The sequence below is a fragment of the Staurois parvus genome, unplaced genomic scaffold, assembly GCF_062004578.1.
Source record: "Staurois parvus isolate SC_StPar_1 unplaced genomic scaffold, SC_StPar_1.0 ptg000509l, whole genome shotgun sequence".
Taxonomy (NCBI): domain Eukaryota; kingdom Metazoa; phylum Chordata; class Amphibia; order Anura; family Ranidae; genus Staurois; species Staurois parvus.
The window spans coordinates 850,836-872,290 of NW_028318305.1; the positions used below are offsets into that span (position 1 = coordinate 850,836).

General features: G+C 45.0%; 1 protein-coding gene across 3 annotated transcripts in view; it reads left to right on the forward strand.

Moving 5' to 3' along the window:
• TBCE (tubulin folding cofactor E) overlaps positions 1–21,455 on the forward strand; it is a 505,807-nt gene that overhangs the window by 402,753 nt on the left and 81,599 nt on the right. For all 3 annotated transcript variants that reach the window (XM_089690000.1, XM_089690001.1, XM_089690002.1), the window contains 2 exons: positions 11,097–11,249; positions 17,418–17,562. In XM_089690000.1, coding sequence (XP_089546126.1) covers positions 11,097–11,249; positions 17,418–17,562 — 298 coding nt within the window. The remainder of the gene's footprint in view (positions 1–11,096; positions 11,250–17,417; positions 17,563–21,455) is intronic.

A 21,455-nucleotide genomic window follows, 5' to 3' on the forward strand; every position in this document is an offset into this window, starting at 1 on the left:
GAGTTTTATGATGGACACTCTGGAGACTCTAGGATTGGGAGTTAGAATGAGAGAGTGGATAGGAAAATTGCCCTCCTCGGTTATTTTGGTAAACGGAGAGAGGTCGGAACCTACTGGGATGTCAAATGTAACAAGACAGGGATGCCCACTGTCCCCATTGTTGTATGTATTACCATTGGAACCTTTACTGGCAACAATTAGGAAAAATATGGACATAAAAGGAATACAGATAGGAGGAATTGAACATAAAGTGGCTGCCTTTGCGGACGATCTGTTGTTCTATGTGGGAAATCCTAGGATAACACTCCCAAATTTAATGAAGAGTTTAAAGGATTATGGGGAGTTATCAAATTTGAAAATTAACCCAACAAAAACTGAGATCTTAAATGTAAATCGTCCAAATAGTGAAAAAGAAAAGATACAAAAAGAATTCCCTTTTATATGGAAAGAGAGAGATAAAATATTTAGGGGTTAAACTCACTGCTTCACATACGAACTTGTATAAGTTAAATTACATCTCACTTTTAAATGAGATTAAGGAGGAACTGAGGAATTAGGAGGAGGTAACCTGTCTTGGATAGGGCACATAAATCTGATAAAAATGGTAATTGTACCTAAAATCCTATATAAATTCCAGATGATTCCAATTAGGCTTCCGGAGGTTTTTTTTTAAGGTAATTAAGATGTTAACAAGATATATATGGAAAAATAAAAAACCTAGAATATCTGATGATTTGTTGAGTAGAAATAAAGAGAAGGGAAGATTGGGAGTGCCAGATATCAAGAGGTATTATAGAGCAGCAGTTCTCGCAAGAATTTATGACTGGACACACAATCCAGAGGGAAAAAGGTGGGTTAAAATTGAAAATGAATTAAGCGGATTTAACTTGAGTAAAATCATATGGGTACCAGCACAATATAGAGGATTAAAAGATACCACGAATGTTTATACATTAAATGTTTTAAGGGTTTGGGATATATTGCACAAGCTTATGAAGTGGGATTTTAATTCACAATTAATGTCACTGAGGAACACAAAGTATTTACCCCCAGCTAGGGAGGAGAGCACAGGAAAATGGTTTAAAAAGGAGGATATTCAACTGAGGGATATTATGGAAGGGCAGGAATTGAAAACACTTAAGGACTTGAAAAAGGACAAAAGGGAACTTTTTATTAGGATAGATGAGTGGCGATATCACCAATTGAAACACTTTGTTGGGAGTCTTCCGAAACCTTTGAGAGTGAGAAAGGATTGGAATATGTTTGAGAGGTTGTTGGAATCACGTGGAGATGGGAAACTGGGCAGGGCAAAAGTTTATAAGATTCTCACTGAGTTAGACACACACACAAAGCCAATGTACATAACAAAATGGGAAAGGGACTTGGGAATAGAGATAGATGAAGATAAACAGAGGAAAATATATAGATTAACACACAAGAACGTAAGTATGAGAGAGGTGGAGGTAAATTATAAGTGTTTAACAAGATGGCACATTTCACCGAACGTAGAATGTAAGATGAGTGGGGAGAATACACCAGAGTGTTGGCGGGGGTGTGGAAAGATAGGTACATTATACCACATATGGTGGGAGTGCCCAAAGATTCAAGGTTTTTGGGAGACAATGGTTCGCTTAATTGGGATAATCTCTGGGATAAAGATAGGATTGGATCCAGAGTTGTGTTTGGTACAGAGTTATCAGTGAACAAATACAAAGTGTCAGGGCTCCCAGGTATGACCAGAGGTGTGTGACTGAAGCAGGGAAACGCAGACCTCAGATATGTTATAAACAATATAATTTATTAACACTAACAGTACAAACATAAACGCAGTGCAATACTAAAACATAATACGGTGCAAACAAACCAAACCACCCACAAATAACAGTATATACAAGCAAGCGTCGTCAGGCAGGCCGGGTCAATATCAATTGGGCAGGTAGGTACAGGGGGAGCAAGCGGAGAATGGTCGGGGTCACAGGCCAGGTTCAGCAGGTAGCAAGCAGCATAGTACAGAGGGTCAGGCAGAGGGATGGTCCGGGTCACAAGCCAGGGATCAGAACAGGTAGCAAGCAGCGTAGTACAGAGGGTCAGACAGAGGGATGGTCAGGGTCACAAGCCAGGATCAGAGCAGGAGAAGTCAGCAAAGGAACAGAAACAGGATGCAGGACAGATACAGGGCCCAGGACAAACACAACACCAAGGCAGAGTCTGCAAGTCTGGCCATCCCTTAAATACACCAGTATCATCTGTTCCAGGTGTTAGCTGGCTGAAAGGTTGAGTCTCTGATTGCTGGGAGCACCCGCTGGCCAGCCCTGGTACTGCAGATCAAAAGGCAGGTGAGTCCCACCATTGCTGGCCAGTCCATTCCTAACAGTACCCCCCCCTCAAGGAGCGGCCTCAGGACGCTCCAAACAGTCCTAGCTGGGCAAAATGTTCCACCGCCCGGGTCTGGCAACTGGCGGGATATCAAAGACTGGCACACCGGGCAGGACTCCGGGCAGCGGCACACCGGGCTGGACTCCGGGCAGAGGCACATCGAGCAGAGGCACATCGGGCAGGACTCCGGGCAGAGGCACATCGGGCAGGACTCCGGGCAGAGGCACACCGGGCAGAGGCACATCAGGCAGGACTCCGGGCAGAGGCACACCGGGCAGAGGCACATCAGGCAGGACTCCGGGCAGAGGCACATCGGGCAGGACTCCGGGCAGAGGCACATCGGGCAGGACTCCGGGCAGAGGCACATCGGGCAGGACTCCGGGCAGAGGCACATCGGGCAGGACTCCGGGCAGAGGCACATCGGGCAGGACTCCGGGCAGAGGCACATCGGGCAGGACTCCGGGCAGAGGCACATCGGATTACCAGGCGGAGCAGCAGGCACCGGGCCCCCGGGCGGAGCAGCAGGCACCGGGCCCCCGGGCGGAGCAGCAGGCACCGGGCCCCCGGGCGGAGCAGCAGGCACCGGGCCCCCGGGCGGAGCAGCAGGCACCGGGCCCCCGGGCGGAGCAGCAGGCACCGGGCCCCCGGGCGGGGCTACAGGCACCGGGCCCCCGGGCGGATCAGCAGGCACCGGGCCCCCGGGCGGGGCTACAGACACCGGGCCCCCGGGCGGAGCAGCAGGCACCGGGCCCCCGGGCGGAGCAGCAGGCACCGGGCCCCCGGGCGGAGCAGCAGGCACCGGGCCCCCGGGCGGAGCAGCAGGCACCGGGCCCCCAGGCGGGGCGACAGGCACCGGGCCCCCAGGCGGGGCGACAGGCACCGGGCCCCCAGGCGGGGCGACAGGCACCGGGCCCCCAGGCGGGGCGACAGGCACCGGGCCCCCAGGCGGGGCGACAGGCATTGTGCCCCCAGGCGGAGCGGCGAGCGCCGGACCCCCAGATGGAGCGACAGGTCTCGGGCCCTCAGGCGGAGCGGCGGGCGCCGGACCCCCAGGAGGAGCGACAGGTCTCGGGCCCTCAGGCGGAGCGGCGGGCGCCGGACCCCCAGGTGGAGCGACAGGTCTCGGGCCCTCAGGCGGAGCGGCGGGCGCCGGACCCCCAGGTGGAGCGACAGGTCTCGGGCCCTCAGGCGGAGCGGCGGGCGCCGGACCCCCAGGCGGAGCGACAGGTCTCGGGCCCTCAGGCGGAGCGGCGGGCGCCGGACCCCCAGGCGGAGCGACAGGTCTCGGGCCCTCAGGCGGAGCGGCGGGCGCCGGACCCCAGGAGGAGCGACAGGTCTCGGGCCCTCAGGCGGAGCGGCGGGCGCCGGACCCCCAGATGGAGCGACAGGTCTCGGGCCCTCAGGCGGAGCGGCGGGCGCCGGACCCCCAGGTGGAGCGACAGGTCTCGGGCCCTCAGGCGGAGCGGCGGGCGCCGGACCCCCAGGAGGAGCGACAGGTCTCGGGCCCCCAGGCGGGGCGGCGGGCGCCGGATCCCCAGGCGGAGTGGCGGGCGCTGGACCCCCAAGCGGAGCAACAGGTCTCGGGCCCCCAGGCGGAGCGGCGGGCACCGAGACACCAGGCACGACAGTGGGCTCCGAGTCAACTGGTATGACCGCAGGCACTGGGTCAGACATTGGATGGTCTGGCTGGACAGCGGGCATCGGGTCACCAGGCATCAGGTCATTTGGCTCGACAGCGGGCACCGCGTCATCTGGCAAGGCAGTGGGCTCCGAGTCAACTAGCATGACCGCGGGCACCGGGGCAGACATTGAATCGTCTGGCTGGACAGCGGGCATCGGGTCACCAGGCATCAAGTCATTTGGCTCGACAGCGAGCACCGCATCATCTGGCAAGGCAGTGGGCTCCGAGTCAACTGGCATGACCGCGGGCACCGGGGCAGACATTGAATCGTCTGGCTGGACAGCGGGCATCGGGTCACCAGGCATCAGGTCATTTGGCTCGACAGCGGGCACCGCGTCATCTGGCAAGGCAGTGGTCTCCGAGTCAACAGGCACGACAGTGGGCACCGGGTCATCAGGTACCGGATTGTCTGGCTCGACAGCGGGCATCGGGTCATCAGGTATGACAGCGGACACTAGGTCACCAGGCATCAGGTCATTTGGCTTGCCAGCGGGCACCGCGTCATCTGGCAAGGCAGTGGGCACCGAGTCACCAGGTACGACAGCGGGCTCTGAGTCAATTGGCACGACAGCGGGCACCGGATCAGGTACCGGATCATCTGGATCAACAGCGGGCATCGAGTCAACTGGCCTAATAGGATCGTCAGGCTGGATCAGTTCATCATGCTGGGTAGAGGCTTCAGGCCGAGTAGAGGCATCAGGCCGAGTAGAGGCATCAGGCCGAGTAGAGGCTTCAGGCTGAAGAGAGGCATCAGGCCGAGTAGAGGCATCAGGCCGAGTAGAGGCATCAGGCCGAGTACAGGCATCAGGCCGAGTACAGGCATCAGGCCGAGGAGAGGCATCAGGCCGAGTAGAGGCATCAGGCCGAGTACAGGCTTCAGGCCGAGTACAGGCTTCAGGCCGAGTAGAGGCTTCAGGCCGAGTAGAGGCATCAGGCCGAGTAGAGGCTTCAGGCTGAAGAGAGGCATCAGGCCGAGTACAGGCATCAGGCCGAGTACAGGCATCAGGCCGAGTAGAGGCTTCAGGCCGAGTAGAGGCATCAGGCTGCGTACAGGCATCAGTCTGAACCACGGAAGGCAGGCTCACCGGTTTGGATACTGGCAGGATGGTATTGGTTGGAAAGAATTTTCGCTTTTTTCTGGTTTTAACTACTGGAGCACTGCAAGTAAACGCAGGTCTGCAAACGAATGGAGCAGCTGGAGACAGAGAAGAACTGGAGGATGGAACAGGAGAGGGAGCGGTTGCTACAGAGGGCTTTTTTACAGGGTTAAAGGCAGGATAGGTGCAGCGAGTGGGAACAGGGTACTGACATGCGGTAGATAGCCAAGTATACTGGGCTGTAACTGGAGGAGCTGGTGGGAATACAGGAGTAGAGTTAGAAGCAGGACTGGGTTTTTGTAAGCTGACTGAGGCTGGGTGCAACAAGTCTGTCCATGTCTGCAGTATGGGTTGAACAAAGCTGAGCTTACACAAAGTCTGTCTGGTCAATGACTGCACTGCGTTTATACAATCTCTCAGTGTCTGTGGTGAACATGTGGAATAACGCTCCAGAAAGTAACCCACATCATCCTCTAATAACCACACCAGGGACTCTACCTGGTCTGCACTAAATGGTGGCAAAAATTCATCCCTGCATTCGGGGGAACCAGATGAAACCAACTCTGCACAAACCTCAATCAATGGCTGCACCTCAGAGAATACTGTGCCCTGATCTACTAGAACATGAGCGAGCCGTATACATTCTAGCAGTTCATCCCGGGGATACTCCTTCAGAGTTTGATAAGCATACTCCCTGTCATCAAACACTAGCAGATATAAATATTCAACCTCATCAAGATCCATCCTTCCCATCAACAAGCCAAGATGGCTTCCCTGTGCAGCCACTTCTGGTCAGGATTGGCCTTGGTGTAATGTCAGGGCTCCCAGGTATGACCAGAGGTGTGTGACTGAAGCAGGGAAACGCAGACCTCAGATATGTTATAAACAATATAATTTATTAACACTAACAGTACAAACATAAACGCAGTGCAATACTAAAACATAATACGGTGCAAACAAACCAAACCACCCACAAATAACAGTATATACAAGCAAGCGTCGTCAGGCAGGCCGGGTCAATATCAATTGGGCAGGTAGGTACAGGGGGAGCAAGCGGAGAATGGTCGGGGTCACAGGCCAGGTTCAGCAGGTAGCAAGCAGCATAGTACAGAGGGTCAGGCAGAGGGATGGTCCGGGTCACAAGCCAGGGATCAGAACAGGTAGCAAGCAGCGTAGTACAGAGGGTCAGACAGAGGGATGGTCAGGGTCACAAGCCAGGATCAGAGCAGGAGAAGTCAGCAAAGGAACAGAAACAGGATGCAGGACAGATACAGGGCCCAGGACAAACACAACACCAAGGCAGAGTCTGCAAGTCTGGCCATCCCTTAAATACACCAGTATCATCTGTTCCAGGTGTTAGCTGGCTGAAAGGTTGAGTCTCTGATTGCTGGGAGCACCCGCTGGCCAGCCCTGGTACTGCAGATCAAAAGGCAGGTGAGTCCCACCATTGCTGGCCAGTCCATTCCTAACACAAAGATTCGGGCATATGGTATTATCTAAATGCGGCAAAGGGTCTGATACCTAAGTTTTGGCATAGCTCAGAGGTGCCGAGAGAAGAGGATTAGGCGGAAAGAGTGAATCAGATATGTAGAATGGAGAAACTGTATTTTATGCAAGAAGACAAGATGGGGTTATATTATAGGAGGTGGGGAAAATGGGAAGATTTTGAGACCAAGGTGAAATACATGAAGCAGTAGAGTGGGATATGTGAAAGTACCCCTTATTTAGGAAAAGATGTAATGGAGAGATGCAGAGTGGGTGGTTTTATTTATTTATTTATTTTTTTTGGGGGGGAGGGGTAGGTTTCAGGGTGGGTGGGGGTATTAGATGGGTGGAGGAGGGTAATGGGAATAATGATAGCAGGGGATATAACTGATGGTTTTCTATGTTATATGAGAGTAATGATGGAACATGTATTTTATATGTAAAATGAATAAATATTTTAAAAAAAAAATGGAGGCATTTGGCCTATTTTGGGCTTAAAAAATCCCTAAACCGATATCTGCATGTCCCCAAATTCCCCATGGGGTCTGCAAGATCTGCCATATCCCAGATTACAAGAATTTCTAGTATAAGTGGACATCCAAAGTTGCCTATCTCCATACTGCCATCTTTCTTGCACACCAACACTTTCTACGCTTTGCTGTGGGAGAGCAACACTTTCAGTTTGTTCTTCTGAAAATCACTTTTACAAAATATCTATCATATAGGACTGCCACAGAAGTTCAAATATATATGGGTAAAAAAAAATAAGTATTGAAAACATCACCATTTTCCTATTGACTTGATATTTTCACCACATATCGGCAACAACCCATAAGAATCCATACAAATAAGTTCAGAAATAAAGTTACATGTAATGAAACAGAATGACACAGCGAAAAATTATTCAATATGCTAACTGAAATTTACAGCTTCAAGACACCTCCTGTATGGAGAAACTAGTCGCATGCATTGCTCAGGTGTGATTTTGGCCCATTCTTCCACACAAAAAATCTTCAAATCTTGAAGGTTCTTTGGGCCTCTTCTCTGAACTCTGATCTTTAGTTCTTTCCATAAATGTTCTATTGGATTCAAGTCAAGTGATTGGCTGGGCCAGACTAGCAGCTTTATTTTCTGTCTTTGAAACCACTTGAGAGCTTCCTTGGCTTTGTGTTTGGGATCATTGTCTTGCTGAAATGTCCACCCTTGTTTCATCTTCATCATCCTGGTAGATGGCAGCAAATATTTATCAAGAATGTCTTCGTACAATTTTCCATTCACTCTTCCTTCAATGATATGACCTCGGAACATGATGCGCATTATGGCATCCAAAAAGTTCAATTTTGGTCTCATCTGACCAGACTATATTCTCCCTGTATTTCACAGGCTTGTCTAAATGTTGTGCAGCAAACTGATTCAAACCGATGACCCTAGTACTGCCAGGTACTGCCCATGCATTGTGCTGTGCTGCCCATGCATTGTTTCTGACGTGGTAAAATTTTCATGTCAATAGCACCTTTACTGAGAAAAAGGTGATTTGTTCAATACTTTTTTTTTACCTACTGTGTGTGTGTGTATGTGTGTATGTATATACATAGATATATATGTACGATATATAATACAACCCCTGGCAAAAAGTATGGACTCAACACTTTCAATTGTTTAATTGTGTAGAAAAAAAACAATCACAGACATGCCTCAAAACTATTTTCAGTTAACATTCCCATCATCTGCTTTTAAGAAACACTTAAAAAATAAAAAATAAAACTGTAGTCAATTGCAACTGTTTTTTCAGACTGAGCATAGGAAAAAAAACATGGAATCACTTAATTCTGTGCACCATTATACCCTCCCGGGTTAAAGGGAAAAGTGCAGTTTGACCTGTCATTATAGGTCAAACTTGGAGGTGAGCGCAATAGTGTGGAGGCGGAAGAGCACTAAGGGGTGACATAGAAGAACCACACACGTTTATACAGCAGTGTGATTACACTGGTTCACTTAAAGTACAGCGGATTTAAAGGGACGGTTCACCACTATAGAGACTGTATCCAATCAACACTTTTTATTGGTGTATTTGTATCACGGTATAGAGGAAGTATACCACGTGATATGATTTAGGATTTAAAGGGACAGATCACTATTAAGATTTTTTTGTGTATGTATGTGCACTACTTATGGTATATTTACAGCACTGGTTATATGTGCAGTCTACATGGGAGTGTATATGTATGCATTGGAAGATATCATGAGTACCATATGTTTACCCTCATGAGCACAGTGGAGTTATCACTATTGACACAAGCACATTTCAGATTGTAAGCACTATTGTAATTTATTTATTATTTATCGGTGCACATTTATTTATCGTTGCTAAGGCACAGAGCTGAAGAGGAATCTGAGTTCCTTCAGCTGTGCACTGTCAGTTGCCTGTATCTATTCTGAGCATTGGGACCTCACAGGAGATGGCACGTAGGTTCCTGGAGCTAGAGAGTTTCATGTCTCTTGGGGCCCCCTGTACCATTTTATCAGCAGCCTTTAGCTAACAGATCATTCTGCAGCTCTGACTGCTTCTACTGTGCCATTGCTGAGGCTGAGCAGCGCAGCAGCAGGGACACTGACTGACTTTTTGGTAGGATGCTCTAGGGGGGTTGGACCCCTCTGTCTCCCCCCCCCCCACCCCCCATTATCTATGCCCGTGTAGAGGTGCAGTGCGTGATGGATTATTGAGTGGGCAAAGGTTAACAGCAAAGAATGTAGTTACCATATGTAAAAAGCTTGTTCAATTAAAAGTGCAAGGTAGGCAAGTGGTTAAGCTTTGACAATAAAACCTGGAAGCTGATTTCTCTACAGAGCTGTACCAGAATTTGCACTTTCCAGTTTTAGTAACTCAACCTCAGTTTATCCACAATCCTCAAAGTGTTACTAAACCTACAACAGTAAAATCAGTCTGTGTATGCAGTAAAGCATGCTTGGTATACTCACTGTGGAACCTAAGGTGTTAATCCTGTGCATTGTGTAAAAAGGCTGTTTGATCCTTTCTTCTCTGCCCTTCCTCTTGTTAAAAGGACCACCTGATACAGACTCTATCCATAGTCACATGCACATGCTCAGTTTGGTGTGTATTGAAAGGTTTTTTTTTTTGTTCTTGGGAGAGTGCATGTGATCAGCACAGGGCCAATCAGACAGAGGGTCAAGGGTTTCACATTCTCCTAGAGCAGAAAGAAAACTCCAAGCTTTAACCAGTGCTCTGCTGAAGTCAAAAGACTTCTCCAACTGCTGATGAGAAAAGGTATTTAGCAGTTTATATTTACTAAATTGTGTCTGATCGAGGGACATAAATTGAGCAGAATATATGCCTTAGTGTGGCTGAGGAATCCCTGCATATCCCCCAAAAAAAAGCTGAGTCATGAAAAGGGAGAGTGAAATTTACATTAAAATAAACAGGTTTGTAAATGTAATTCCAAAAGTCAGGTTTGTAAATGTAATTCCAAAAGTAATCTTAAGTATTTTTAAATCTATAACTTTAACTAAAATAATACTTGATAATCCTACCATAAATGTATTGATAGAGACTACAACTCACATTACGCAGGCATTGTCCACTGTTGTCGTCATCAGGAAACCCTCCCTGAGAAATGCAGTGCAGCCATCAATTGAGTGCATGCATGTACACAGGAAGTGTGATGCAAAAAAGCATAAAATATATATATATTTTTTTTAAGTAAATGAAATCTATTAATGATACACAGTGCTCTAAGTCAGTGTTTCTCAACCTTTTTTCAGTCAAGACACCCTTTAAAACTCTGCACAACCTCAGGGCACCGCATTCTAAAAAGTAAAAAACTTTACTAATAGTTTTACATAATACAGCAGCATCCACACACATTTGACACCCAACATTAGAAGTGATTTATTCTTCCAAAGCAACTACACCCTTGCACACTGGTGCTGACTAGTTACTGTACAGTGTTTCTCTTCTCCCTCAGCTTTTCTCTCTCATTTAACTAATATAACCCAGTGCTGATAGAGAGGGGCAAGGAAGGGGCCCTACATCCTCCTTATCAACCAATGATGTCATTGGTTGATAGGATGCCGGCACCTAAAAGGTTGTAATCATGCACAATGAAAACCTCTGGATTTGAGTAACTAAAATACAGGAATGATCCACTCTCTGGCTTGTTTACAGTTTTTGGGTAATTTTTAGGCAGGTTGCCAAGGCACCCCTGAAGAATCTTGAAGGGACCCCAGGGTGTTTGTGTACCCTGGTTGAAAAAGGCTGCTCTAAGTAAATGCCATTTAGTTAAGATTTATATCTACTTTATACTTCAATATCTAAAATACAAGTACAGTATAAATAAAAGAATCTGATGGTAATTCAAAAAATATTTTCCTCATTTTTCCTTTTTAAAGTGTATCTACTGCTTTTTTGAACTCATGAATGTGTTTTGCTTTCTTTACAGTGGTCATTTATTAATGAGTTGAATAAACTGAAGAGCTTGCAGTCTCTTAATTGCCAAAACAACCCCTTGATGGAAAGTGAGAAAAATCCTGAAACTGTCCGACAGCTTATAATTGCAAAAATAGCAAATCTAAAGTATTTGAACAAGACAGAGGTATGTTATGTTGTTGAGTTTGTGTATCACAGGTACACACAGAAACCTTCTACACATTTATATATATTTATATATTTGAAGACATTTGGGGATATTAAAAAAAAACACAAACTGCTCAGCGGAGTCCATTTTGGACAAGATGTGGGTGTAATCCTTCATGACCCCCCCTTTTTTATTTTTTTTTCCCACCTCCCTCCTACACTCCTACTGTTTCCTCTTCTCCTTCTGTTTGTTCTTCCCCATGTTCCTTCTGTTTGGACTGTCTTCTTTCTTATTGAAGAAGTGAAAAATGTTAAGCAGTGTCCTCTATTGTCCACAAGATGTTGGAAAACCTCTGGTATTACTCCTGATTTCCAGGGTTATTTAGTATTTTATGGGTCTTTGTACAAGATGTTAATGACATACTAGATTCGCCAAGGAGATCCACTGCTTATCACCATGTCTTTCTTACACTGTACTTGTATTACTGCAATGTTTTACGTTGTTGAAACCTTCTGTTCTTTAAAATAAAAAAAGTGAAAATGATTTTGCTAATCATTTACTTGATAGCAAAGTAGCAGTATGCGTATATGTGTAAGCATGCTTCTGTTATGCTGCCATGTCAAAAATTAGCAAAATATTAAATCATTTATTCAGATCAGTGCAAAAAATATACAAATTTTGAAGGAAAAAAAATCTAAATATAGTGGAAGAACATGGAGTGTTTACAGTTTTTGTCCCAAACTGTACTTAAAGTGGATCTTGAAATAAAAAAAGGCCAACTTGTTTGTTCAGGGTGACAAAAGACTGCAATAAAGTGTAAAAATAAAACTTATATGGAGAAAGAAGCTCATGGTGTTTAGTCAAGGATGACGTCACAACCTCTCTGGTGAGGTCCTGGAAATGATGAAGATCCCATATTTTGCAAGATGCACAATTTTGGGACCCTTCTTGTTCCCCAGATGTATAGTGATATCACCCTTGCCCTGGACTGAAGCCAAGATAAGTATACTTAGTAACATTTATTTCCATATTTAATTTTTGTACCTTAAAATAGATGTAAAATTCCTAACATTTGACCCAATATGAAAATAACATATTTTACTACTCCATGGAGTTCCAGCAGTCTTCCTTCCAGGCAAAGTTCTCCATTCCCTGCTCTGCTTTCCTACTTGCCATTTTGAAACGAGAACCATTGCATTCGCTTTCTCACCACATGTCTCTGCCAGATCCCATAATCCTTGTAGAGGCCCATGGTGAGCCTACATGTGTTGAATTTCCGAGCACAGACTGGCAAACTGCCTTCTAGGATGTGTGGCATAGATATCCCAGGAGGCAGAGGGTGGCCAGACACATCATACTTGCCTAGGCGAGGATGAAGAAAGTGGAGGTAGAAAAATTCAAAAGTATTTACTTAAAAATTGAAAAATTGTTGAAAATGTACAGTATATTTGACTAGCAGGTATGGGTAGTCAGTTTGCGTATCTCTATTAATGAAGCTCTCTGCGCACTGTTGTTGTGCTAATCTGAAGGCCACACAAAGTTTGGAGGTCTTTAGCTATTGACTCTGCAGACTTGTGCGCACTGTGTGCTTCAGCATGCGCTGACACCATTCTGTCATTTTACATGGCCTACAACTTCATGGCTGAGTTGCTACTGTTCTCAGTTGCTTCCACTTTATTATAATACCACTAACAATTGACCATGAAATATTTAGTAGCAAGGAAATTTGTATTCATAAACCTATAAGAGTAATAAAGTGTATGTGTATATATGTATGTGTATATTTATATATATATATATGTGTGTGTGTGTGTGCACAAAAACAGTGGGATGAAAACTATGAATATTGTCTGGATTAAATTAATGTGGTCCATTTGTCATATAGGGATGAAAGAGAATATAAAGGATATATACAGTTAGGTCCATATATATTTGGGCACAGGCACAATTTTAGATTTTTTCAGGTATTTACTAAAACATATTCAAGCTATAGTTATATCATTTATGTGGGCTGAAAGTGCAAACTCTCAGGTTTAATTTGAGGGTATGTACATACAAATTGGAGGAAGGGTTTAGGAATTACAGCTCTTAAGAGTAGTCATCCCCCCTTTTTCAAAGGACCGAAAGTAATTGGACAATTGAGTCAAAAGCTGTTTCATGGCCAGGTGTGGGCTACTCCTTCGTTATTTCTTCATCAATTAAGCAGGTAAAAGGTCTCAAAATGAAACAAATCCATCGGAGAAATAGCAGCAACATTAGGAGTGGCCAAATCAACAGGTTGGTACATGCTGAGGAAAGAAGAATGCACAAGTGAGCTCAGCAACATTGTCTGGAAAAGTTTCACTGCTGGTGGTGCTGTGGCTCACCTGCTCTATGGGCTACAGTACTGGGACTTACAAGCAGGTGCCTTTCAGCAGCCAGGATCTCACCTCCTGCAATCAAGCCTTCACCTGATTGCAGGAGGTGTACTTAAACAGTAACCAGGCCTGTAACCAGTGCCTTGGTGTTTGTTTTCCCATGAGCTTTTGTTGTCCTGTATCTGTATCCTGTCATCTACCTGTGTGATTCTGACTATGATTGATCTCTGCCTGCACCGACCCAGCTCTCCTTTCGACTATCTGTTTGCCTACTCCTCTGTACCTGATCCGCCCGATTGATCCTGACTCGGCCTGCCTGACTATTCTACCTCTACAGCCCTGACTACGCTTATATATATATATATATATAGTGGCAGTGCAGTATCCTGCCACGGTCGAAATCAAGCCGATAATCCTGGATTCTCAACCAGGCAGGTTGAGGGGCTCCAGAGGGTTTATGTAATGCAGAAGAAACTGGCTTTTCGGTTTCCTCATTAATTTATAAAGTCCGTTTTGGGATCTGGAGCCTGGAGATTTCAAAGAGATCTGGGAGGGATGAAATCTCCAATCCGGGGTCCGTGTTTTGAGAACCCCCAGCACACTGATTGTACAGGTGTGTGCAGGCCTTTTTGTAGAAGCCTAACCCATGATTCTGGGCTCCACCGCGGGAGACAGGAGGTCACTGCCCTGGAGTCAGGAGGGCTTCACCAAGGAGAGGTGGAAGCTAGAGTAGCTGTGTGCTAGTGGCTAGCTGTGTGTGAAAAAACCATTTTGGAAGGAGTCTGCAGGAGACAGACTAAGCCTGAAGAGGAAGGTCAGAGGAAGATTGTGTATATCTGAGAAAGCCAGGAGGCTGAATTTTGTTTATATTGATGGTGGATACCCCTGTGTGGAAAACCTGTGATGTGGAACTTTACCTTTAAATAAAAGTGGGCTAAAACGGCCCTTAAAAAAGAAGCGAGTTGCTGTGTGCTTTATTAAAGCTCTACCACTTGGTGTGAGTTCCCACTATATATATATATATATATATATATACATATATATATACATATATATATGGTGACAGTTTGTTTTGTTTGTTTGCACTGTGCGTCTTGTATACTGGTGTAGCTGACAAATTATATTATTACATCACTCCTGAACCCTGTGTCAGTCCACACATCTCTGGTCATATCCGGATTCCTGACAAACATAAAAAGGCATGGATGTCCACAGAAGACAACAGTGGTGGATGATCGCAAGTTCCTCTCTATTGTAAAGAAAAACCCATTCACAACATCCAGACAAGTGAAAGACACTTTCTAGGAGATGGGTGTATCATTGTCACAGTCTACAATCAAGAGAAGACTTCACGAGAGCAAATACAGAGAGTTCACCACAAGGTGCAAACCATTCATAAGCCTGAAGAATAGAAAAGCCAGATTAGACTTTGCCAAAAAACATCTAAAAAAGCCAGGCCAGTTCTGGAAAAGAATTCTTTGGATGGATGAAACTAAGTTTAATCTACCAGAATGACGGGAACAAAAAAGTGTGGAGAAGGCTTGGAACAGCTCATGATCCAAAGCACACAACGTCCTCTGAAAAACATGTGTGATAGCATGGGCATGCATGGCTTCCAGTGGCACTGGGTATTTATTGATGATGTGACAGAAGACAGAAGCAGCCGGATTAATTCTGAAGTGTTTAGAGATATACTGTCAGCCCAGATTCAGCCAAAGGCAGCAAAGTTGATTGTACAGCACTTCACAGTACAGATGGACAATGATCCAAAACACACTGCAAAAGCAACCCAGGAGCTTTTGAAGGAAAAGAAGTGGAATATTCTGCAATGTCCGAGTCAATCACCTGATATCAATCCAATTGAGCATGCATTTCACTTGCATTACAGATGGACCACATTATTTCAATCCAGACAATATTCATAGTTTTTATCCCACTGTTTTAGCACGCATGTATATACAAGATGTATTCAAAAACTTATAAGAGTAATAAATGTATATACATTTATTACTCTTATAAGTTTTTGAATACATATTGCGCCCTATAAGTGAGTTCCTTTGCCTGTGTAATTGTTTTGTTTCCAGGAGTGATCACTGGAACGCACTTGGTCTAAATTGGGCTTAAATATTCAGCATGGCTTAAAGGGTTGTGGTTAAATAGAGTCTGAGATTACCTAGAGTGCAGAATGTGGTAATGCTAAATAAGGAATGTACAGTGTGCAGTGTACGCTGGTGGGTATGTGCAGGAGAGGGGTGCGGAGTGTATGGTGGTGGGTAGTATGTGTAGGAGAGGAGTGCGGAGTGCATGGCTGTGAGTAGATTGTGCAGGAGAGGAGTGCGGAGTGCATGGCTGTGGGTAGTATGTGCAGGAGAGGAGTGCAGCATGTATGGTGCTGGGTAGTATGTGCAGGAGAGGAGTGCAGAGCGTATGGCAGTGGGTAATATGTGCAGGAGAGGGGTGCGGAGTTTATGGCTGTGGGTAGTATTTGCAGGGAAAGAGTGCGGAGTGTATGGCGGTGGTAGTATGTGCACAAGAGGAGTGCGGAGTGTAATATGGTGGTTAGTATGTGCAGGATGGCTCTGTAGTTCTTTCTTTCTTTCTCTTTTAGGGGGTCAGTGGATGGTGTTAGTAGAGCAGTGTCAGAATTTTATTTTTATTATTACATTTTTATTTTATTTGTTTCAATTTACTTTTACTTTTATATTATTTCTTCACAATGATGTTTTATTGGAGGGGGGCAGTGGATGGTTTCAGTATTTTTTTATTATTTTTTACAATTTTTTTCATTTTTTCACAGTGCTTTTTGTGGGGGGAGGGGTATGGGGTAGTGGATCGTGTCAGTGGTTTTTATATTTTACATAATTTGTATTATTTTTTACAATTTTATTATTTTTTACAATTTAATTTTTTAATATTTATTACATATATTTTTTTCAATCAGCCCTGTTGTGGGGCTTTGGTGAGATATGACAGATGGTAAGTATTCAAAACACCGGGTATCATTAATAATGTGCAAAAGCGTGTTGAAATAATCTATGATATACATTAAATACAACAAAAATAGAAAGGACACACCAACTAATATGGTGGTGTTGCATGAAGTCCTTAAAACGAGATGACAAATATAGAATAAGATCGCTTAGAATTTGCACTGATCGGCTAGGATAAAAATGCATAATAATTAAGATAAATGGGAGTATCTAGGCACAACTGGATAAAAACATAAATATGTGTAAATTGAGGGCAAAACCCTCAAATGAAGTTAGGATCTAAAAGTCGAATAAAATAGATGGGAATATGCAAAAAATAGTAAAACATGAATATAAATCTATAAAAAATTGGTATATTGTGGTAATATGATTAGCTTCAATTAACTGTTATCAATAAAACAGTTAATATCAATGTCCACATTATGTCCTCCTGGAAAAAGGGTACCCATCTCAAAGATCCATTTCGTTTTAAGCTGAGAAATTGCTCTCTGTTTATTCATTCCTCTCCAGTGCGCTTGGATAAAGTCAATGCCCTTGAATGTTAGTGTGGACGGATCTCTATTGTGACATTGCCTATAGTGTTTAGAGAGGGAGTGCTCTCTGAAACCTCTTCTAATATTATAGACATGCTCACGTAACTCTGCAGGGGGAACTGTCTTTACACCATTAAGTAAATCAATCCCATAGTATTCCAAAATAGGAATGAAGATGACCATGACATGTAACAGACGGGACCAGTATTCTGCACCTTAATCTGTACATTTAATAGTAAATCATATATAGTTCACAGTAAGAGAAACATTTTTCCATAAAAGATTGCTTTTTAATGTTTTAAACAGATCCTGCCAGAAGAAAGGAAAGGAGCTGAACTTGATTACAGAAAAATGTTTGGGATTGACTGGCTAAAATCAGGTGGAAGTGAATGCAACAATCCTTCAGTAACGTTTCTAGTGGAACATCCACGTTACACTGCTCTTGTTGAAAGTAAGATACACAAATTCAGTTAATGCATTTATTTTGGTTGCACACTTTTTAAGCAAGCAATTTTTAAATGTCCGTAAAAGTAATTATAATATCTCAGTTTTTGGTCACTAGATGTAAAGTGTAAATGTTTGCTATTTGGTGTGGCTACATGTTGAGAGGAAACTTACAGCCTATGCTACTGTAAATAATTGACTAATAAACCTAATGACCTGTCTAGTCCATACCTTTATTTAGGTGTTGAGTGCTCAATATGGGTGTTGGAGTGCTCAATATAGCTTTACTGTTAGCTCACTACAACTGGTACTTTTGTACTCTGCGATCCAGTGTGGGCAAACACACTGCATTTGCGACCTGCGTTTGTGGTGTCATTAACTTAATATTGACACCCGCTGCAGATTTGCAACTGCAGTGCATTTTGAATGTGGTGCAGGAAAAGCACATGGAACTCGGGTTTCCGCATTCTGGTGTGAACTGGCCCTAAAATGGATTCAAGCACAATATCATACATTTTATCAGAATCCCCGAAAAGTCCCGCTGTTCAAAATGTTTAAAAACACAGTAGCAAAAAGCATTATTTGCAATAACTGTTTGGATAGAGCATTTTCAGAAATCAGACCTGTGCTAACAAAGTTATCTAAAATCCACGTTCCAGCATTGTTCCTGAAAGTTGTGCTAATTCACCAGCCGAGAATTAAAATTAGCTCCATAAAACCACCTCAAAATATGGGGACTACCAAAAGCTCAAAACTATATTATGACTACAATCCACTGTAAAGTTAATATCATATGAACTTCATACACGTGAATTAAGCGAACTATACGGCTTATTTGCAGTAGTTTAAATCCTGCAGTGTATAACTATCATCAGTTTAAAAAGCATCATTCTGTTTCAGAGGCATGCTCAACAGATTGTAAATCTGTTAAGCATGCCTCTCAAACAGAATGATGCTTTTTAAGCTGATGAAAGTTACACACTTTATCAACTTTGTTCATTTACTATGTATCAACCTATGCAACCAATTTATTGGTTAATACTGTGCATCAGTGTATCCCACACTGCATGTATGGGATTCGGACCGAGTCCTGTCCGTTCATGCAGACAGCTGCGGGTGCCTATGTTAAGTTAACAACACCCCAAAAATGGTTCGCAAAATGCACTACGATTGGCTGAATTGGATCCCTTCGGTGTTCGCACAAACGCAATCCTGCTCCAGTGCGGAAAAAAGGTGCATGCACCTATCATGCTGGTGTGGTGCAATTTGAGCCATACATTCAAAATGAATACTTCAAATCACACTGGAAAGAATTGCATGTGATTTGGACAGAAATGCAGTGCAATTATTGTCTGAATCACATGCCGTTTTCCCACACCACAATAGTGTGAACGGGACTTACGGTTCACTGTGATTTTCAGCTTACAAACAAGGCTCCTTTTGCTTTACATCATTGGAAATTTGTTTACTGCTGAGTGAGCTTGGATATCATCAATACTGTGACTAAACAGTTGTCATAATTTACTATTGACTGCTGCACAGTTTTGCTAAAATAGGAATACATACATTTGGTCTAACCTACAACTATACCAACCATTACCAACCATACTATTAACAATACTGACATTATCAACGACAGTACTGACTTCACTTTCAAGGTTACTGACATTATTAATGACATTCCTGACTTTACTATCAATGTTACTGACATTAGTAATATCACCTCCATTGTCATCACAACGATTATCAACAGTCACGTTCATAATATCAATGACACATGAGTTCAATACCTCCCCAGGCAAGGGGATTTCTTCTTGTTCTCCAGCTAATGGAGAATCCTGTAGCCCCACACCATTCCCAGCCCCCTCCCTCTGTCCATCCACCGGTGGCCTAGGCATTACCCCAATATCTGTCCACAGTACCTTGGCTTGTCCAGAGAGTTCCAGGAGGCCCTTCCGGGTATTCTCGGCAGGGGCATAATACGAAACAAGAGTGCCTAGGTCAGCACCCAACAAAACAGGTGTGGGCAGTTCATCTGAGACCCCCACCTCTCTCATCCCCCTCCCCGCACCCCAATCTAGGAATACCTTTGCACAGGGTATGCATGAACGGGTCCCCCCAACTCCTGTGAGGGTAAGGAACTTTCCTGGGATGAGGTTCCTTGGCTCAATTAGCTCTGACCGAATCAAGGTGACTTCGGCCCCGGTGTCCCGGAAACCAGTTGCAGACCGGTTGCCTACGGTAACGGGCTGCAAGTTGGCGAGGGTTACCCACATCTTCCTGCGAGCGAACAGCACAGAAGAAGAGTTGCGGGCCGGCTGGCCAGATGATGTCGCCTGCTTCTGCTCAGGACACTGCGTCCTGAGATGTCCGGCTTTCCCACAGGTGAAACATCTGGGGGTGTCAGGCAGGAATGGCTTGGCTCCAAGCGCTGCAGGTGTGGGCAGAGGAGAAGCTTGACTCACCAAAGTAGGAGAGGTTGCTAGAGGCGATTTCCCCCCTTTCCAGCCGTTTGGAGGCGCCTTGCGAGGGTCAGACACCCGCGTGTGGACGAAGGTATCTGCCAGATCTGCTGCAGTTTTAGTAGATGCTGGCTCCCTCTCCAAGACAAACTGTCTGACGTCTGTCGGGCAAATGTGCAAGAGCTGATCTCATATCATGAGATCCTCCAAAGATTCATAGGAATCAGCTTTCAGTCCCTTAATCCACTGTCTGAATGTGGTGCGTTAGCGACTTGCCACATCCGTGTAAGAGTCCCCAGGTCCCTTCCGCATGGACCTAAACCGCTTGCGGTACACTTCCGGGATCATCTGGTACTTCTGGATGATGGCATTTTTTAAAAGTTCATAATCATCATCTTGCCCCTCTGGCAATTCAACAAACGCGTCCAGGGCCTTGTCTCGTAGCCCTGGTGTCAGGTACCGAACCCATTGAGCTTGGGGCACATGGTACTGACGGAATGTTTTTTCAAAGGACAGTAAGTAGGTGTCAATGTCACTGTCCTTTTCCATCACTGGAAACTTGGCTGCGCCTACGGCCAGTGTGGCCTCCCTGTGATCTAGGGACCCGAGGTTCTGACCCAGTCGCTGTGGCTGGAGCCTTGCCATCTCCAGCTCGTGCCGACGATCAGCTTCCCTCTGCACCGCCTCTCTCTCAGCCGCCCTTTCAGCTTGGCGTTGCGCAGTTTCTCTGTCAGCCGCTGCTTGGCATTCCGCAGTTTCTCTGTCAGCCTGGCATTCAAGGAACCACAGGTATGCCTCCAGATCTGTCTCCATGAGGCGTTTCAGGGCTTCCTGCATCTGAGAAGAGTCTCTGCTGGTTACATGCACCACGGTGCTAGCGCGCTCAGGCGGTGGTGTGACGCTAACATTTGGTGATCTTCTAGTGTCAGTCTCTGTATGCCCATCCTGTGAGGCCGTCTCTGAGCCACTGGCAATGTGGGTAACGGGAACCCCTCCATGTTCAAGTTCCCTCGAGTTCTGATCTGCTCGGATTTATACTTTTATTTATCTTTTGAAATGTGAGTGTCCTGGTTTTATTATTAGCACTATACAAGGTTATTAGCAATATTACACTATATATGTTTTTCTCTTGCACTGCTGTGGATCTGATCTGGAAGGATTAATCAGGAGTGAATGGAAGGAGAACCTTAAGCCCTATATGGTGGAATGGAGTCTTGGAGGCTGTAGAGGGGGTATAGGATCCCTAAAAGTCCTAAAAGGCGTGCAATTCACCATTATCTGGTGAGTGCGGTTTATGTTGGTTACAGCACTGGTGGATGGTGGAAGCACATGATAAAAGGAGAAGGACTTTTACTATTATATTTTTGGTTTGAAGCACTAAGAATTTTGGAATAAGGACTTTATGGTTTTGGACACTTTCTTATTTCTTTATACTGTA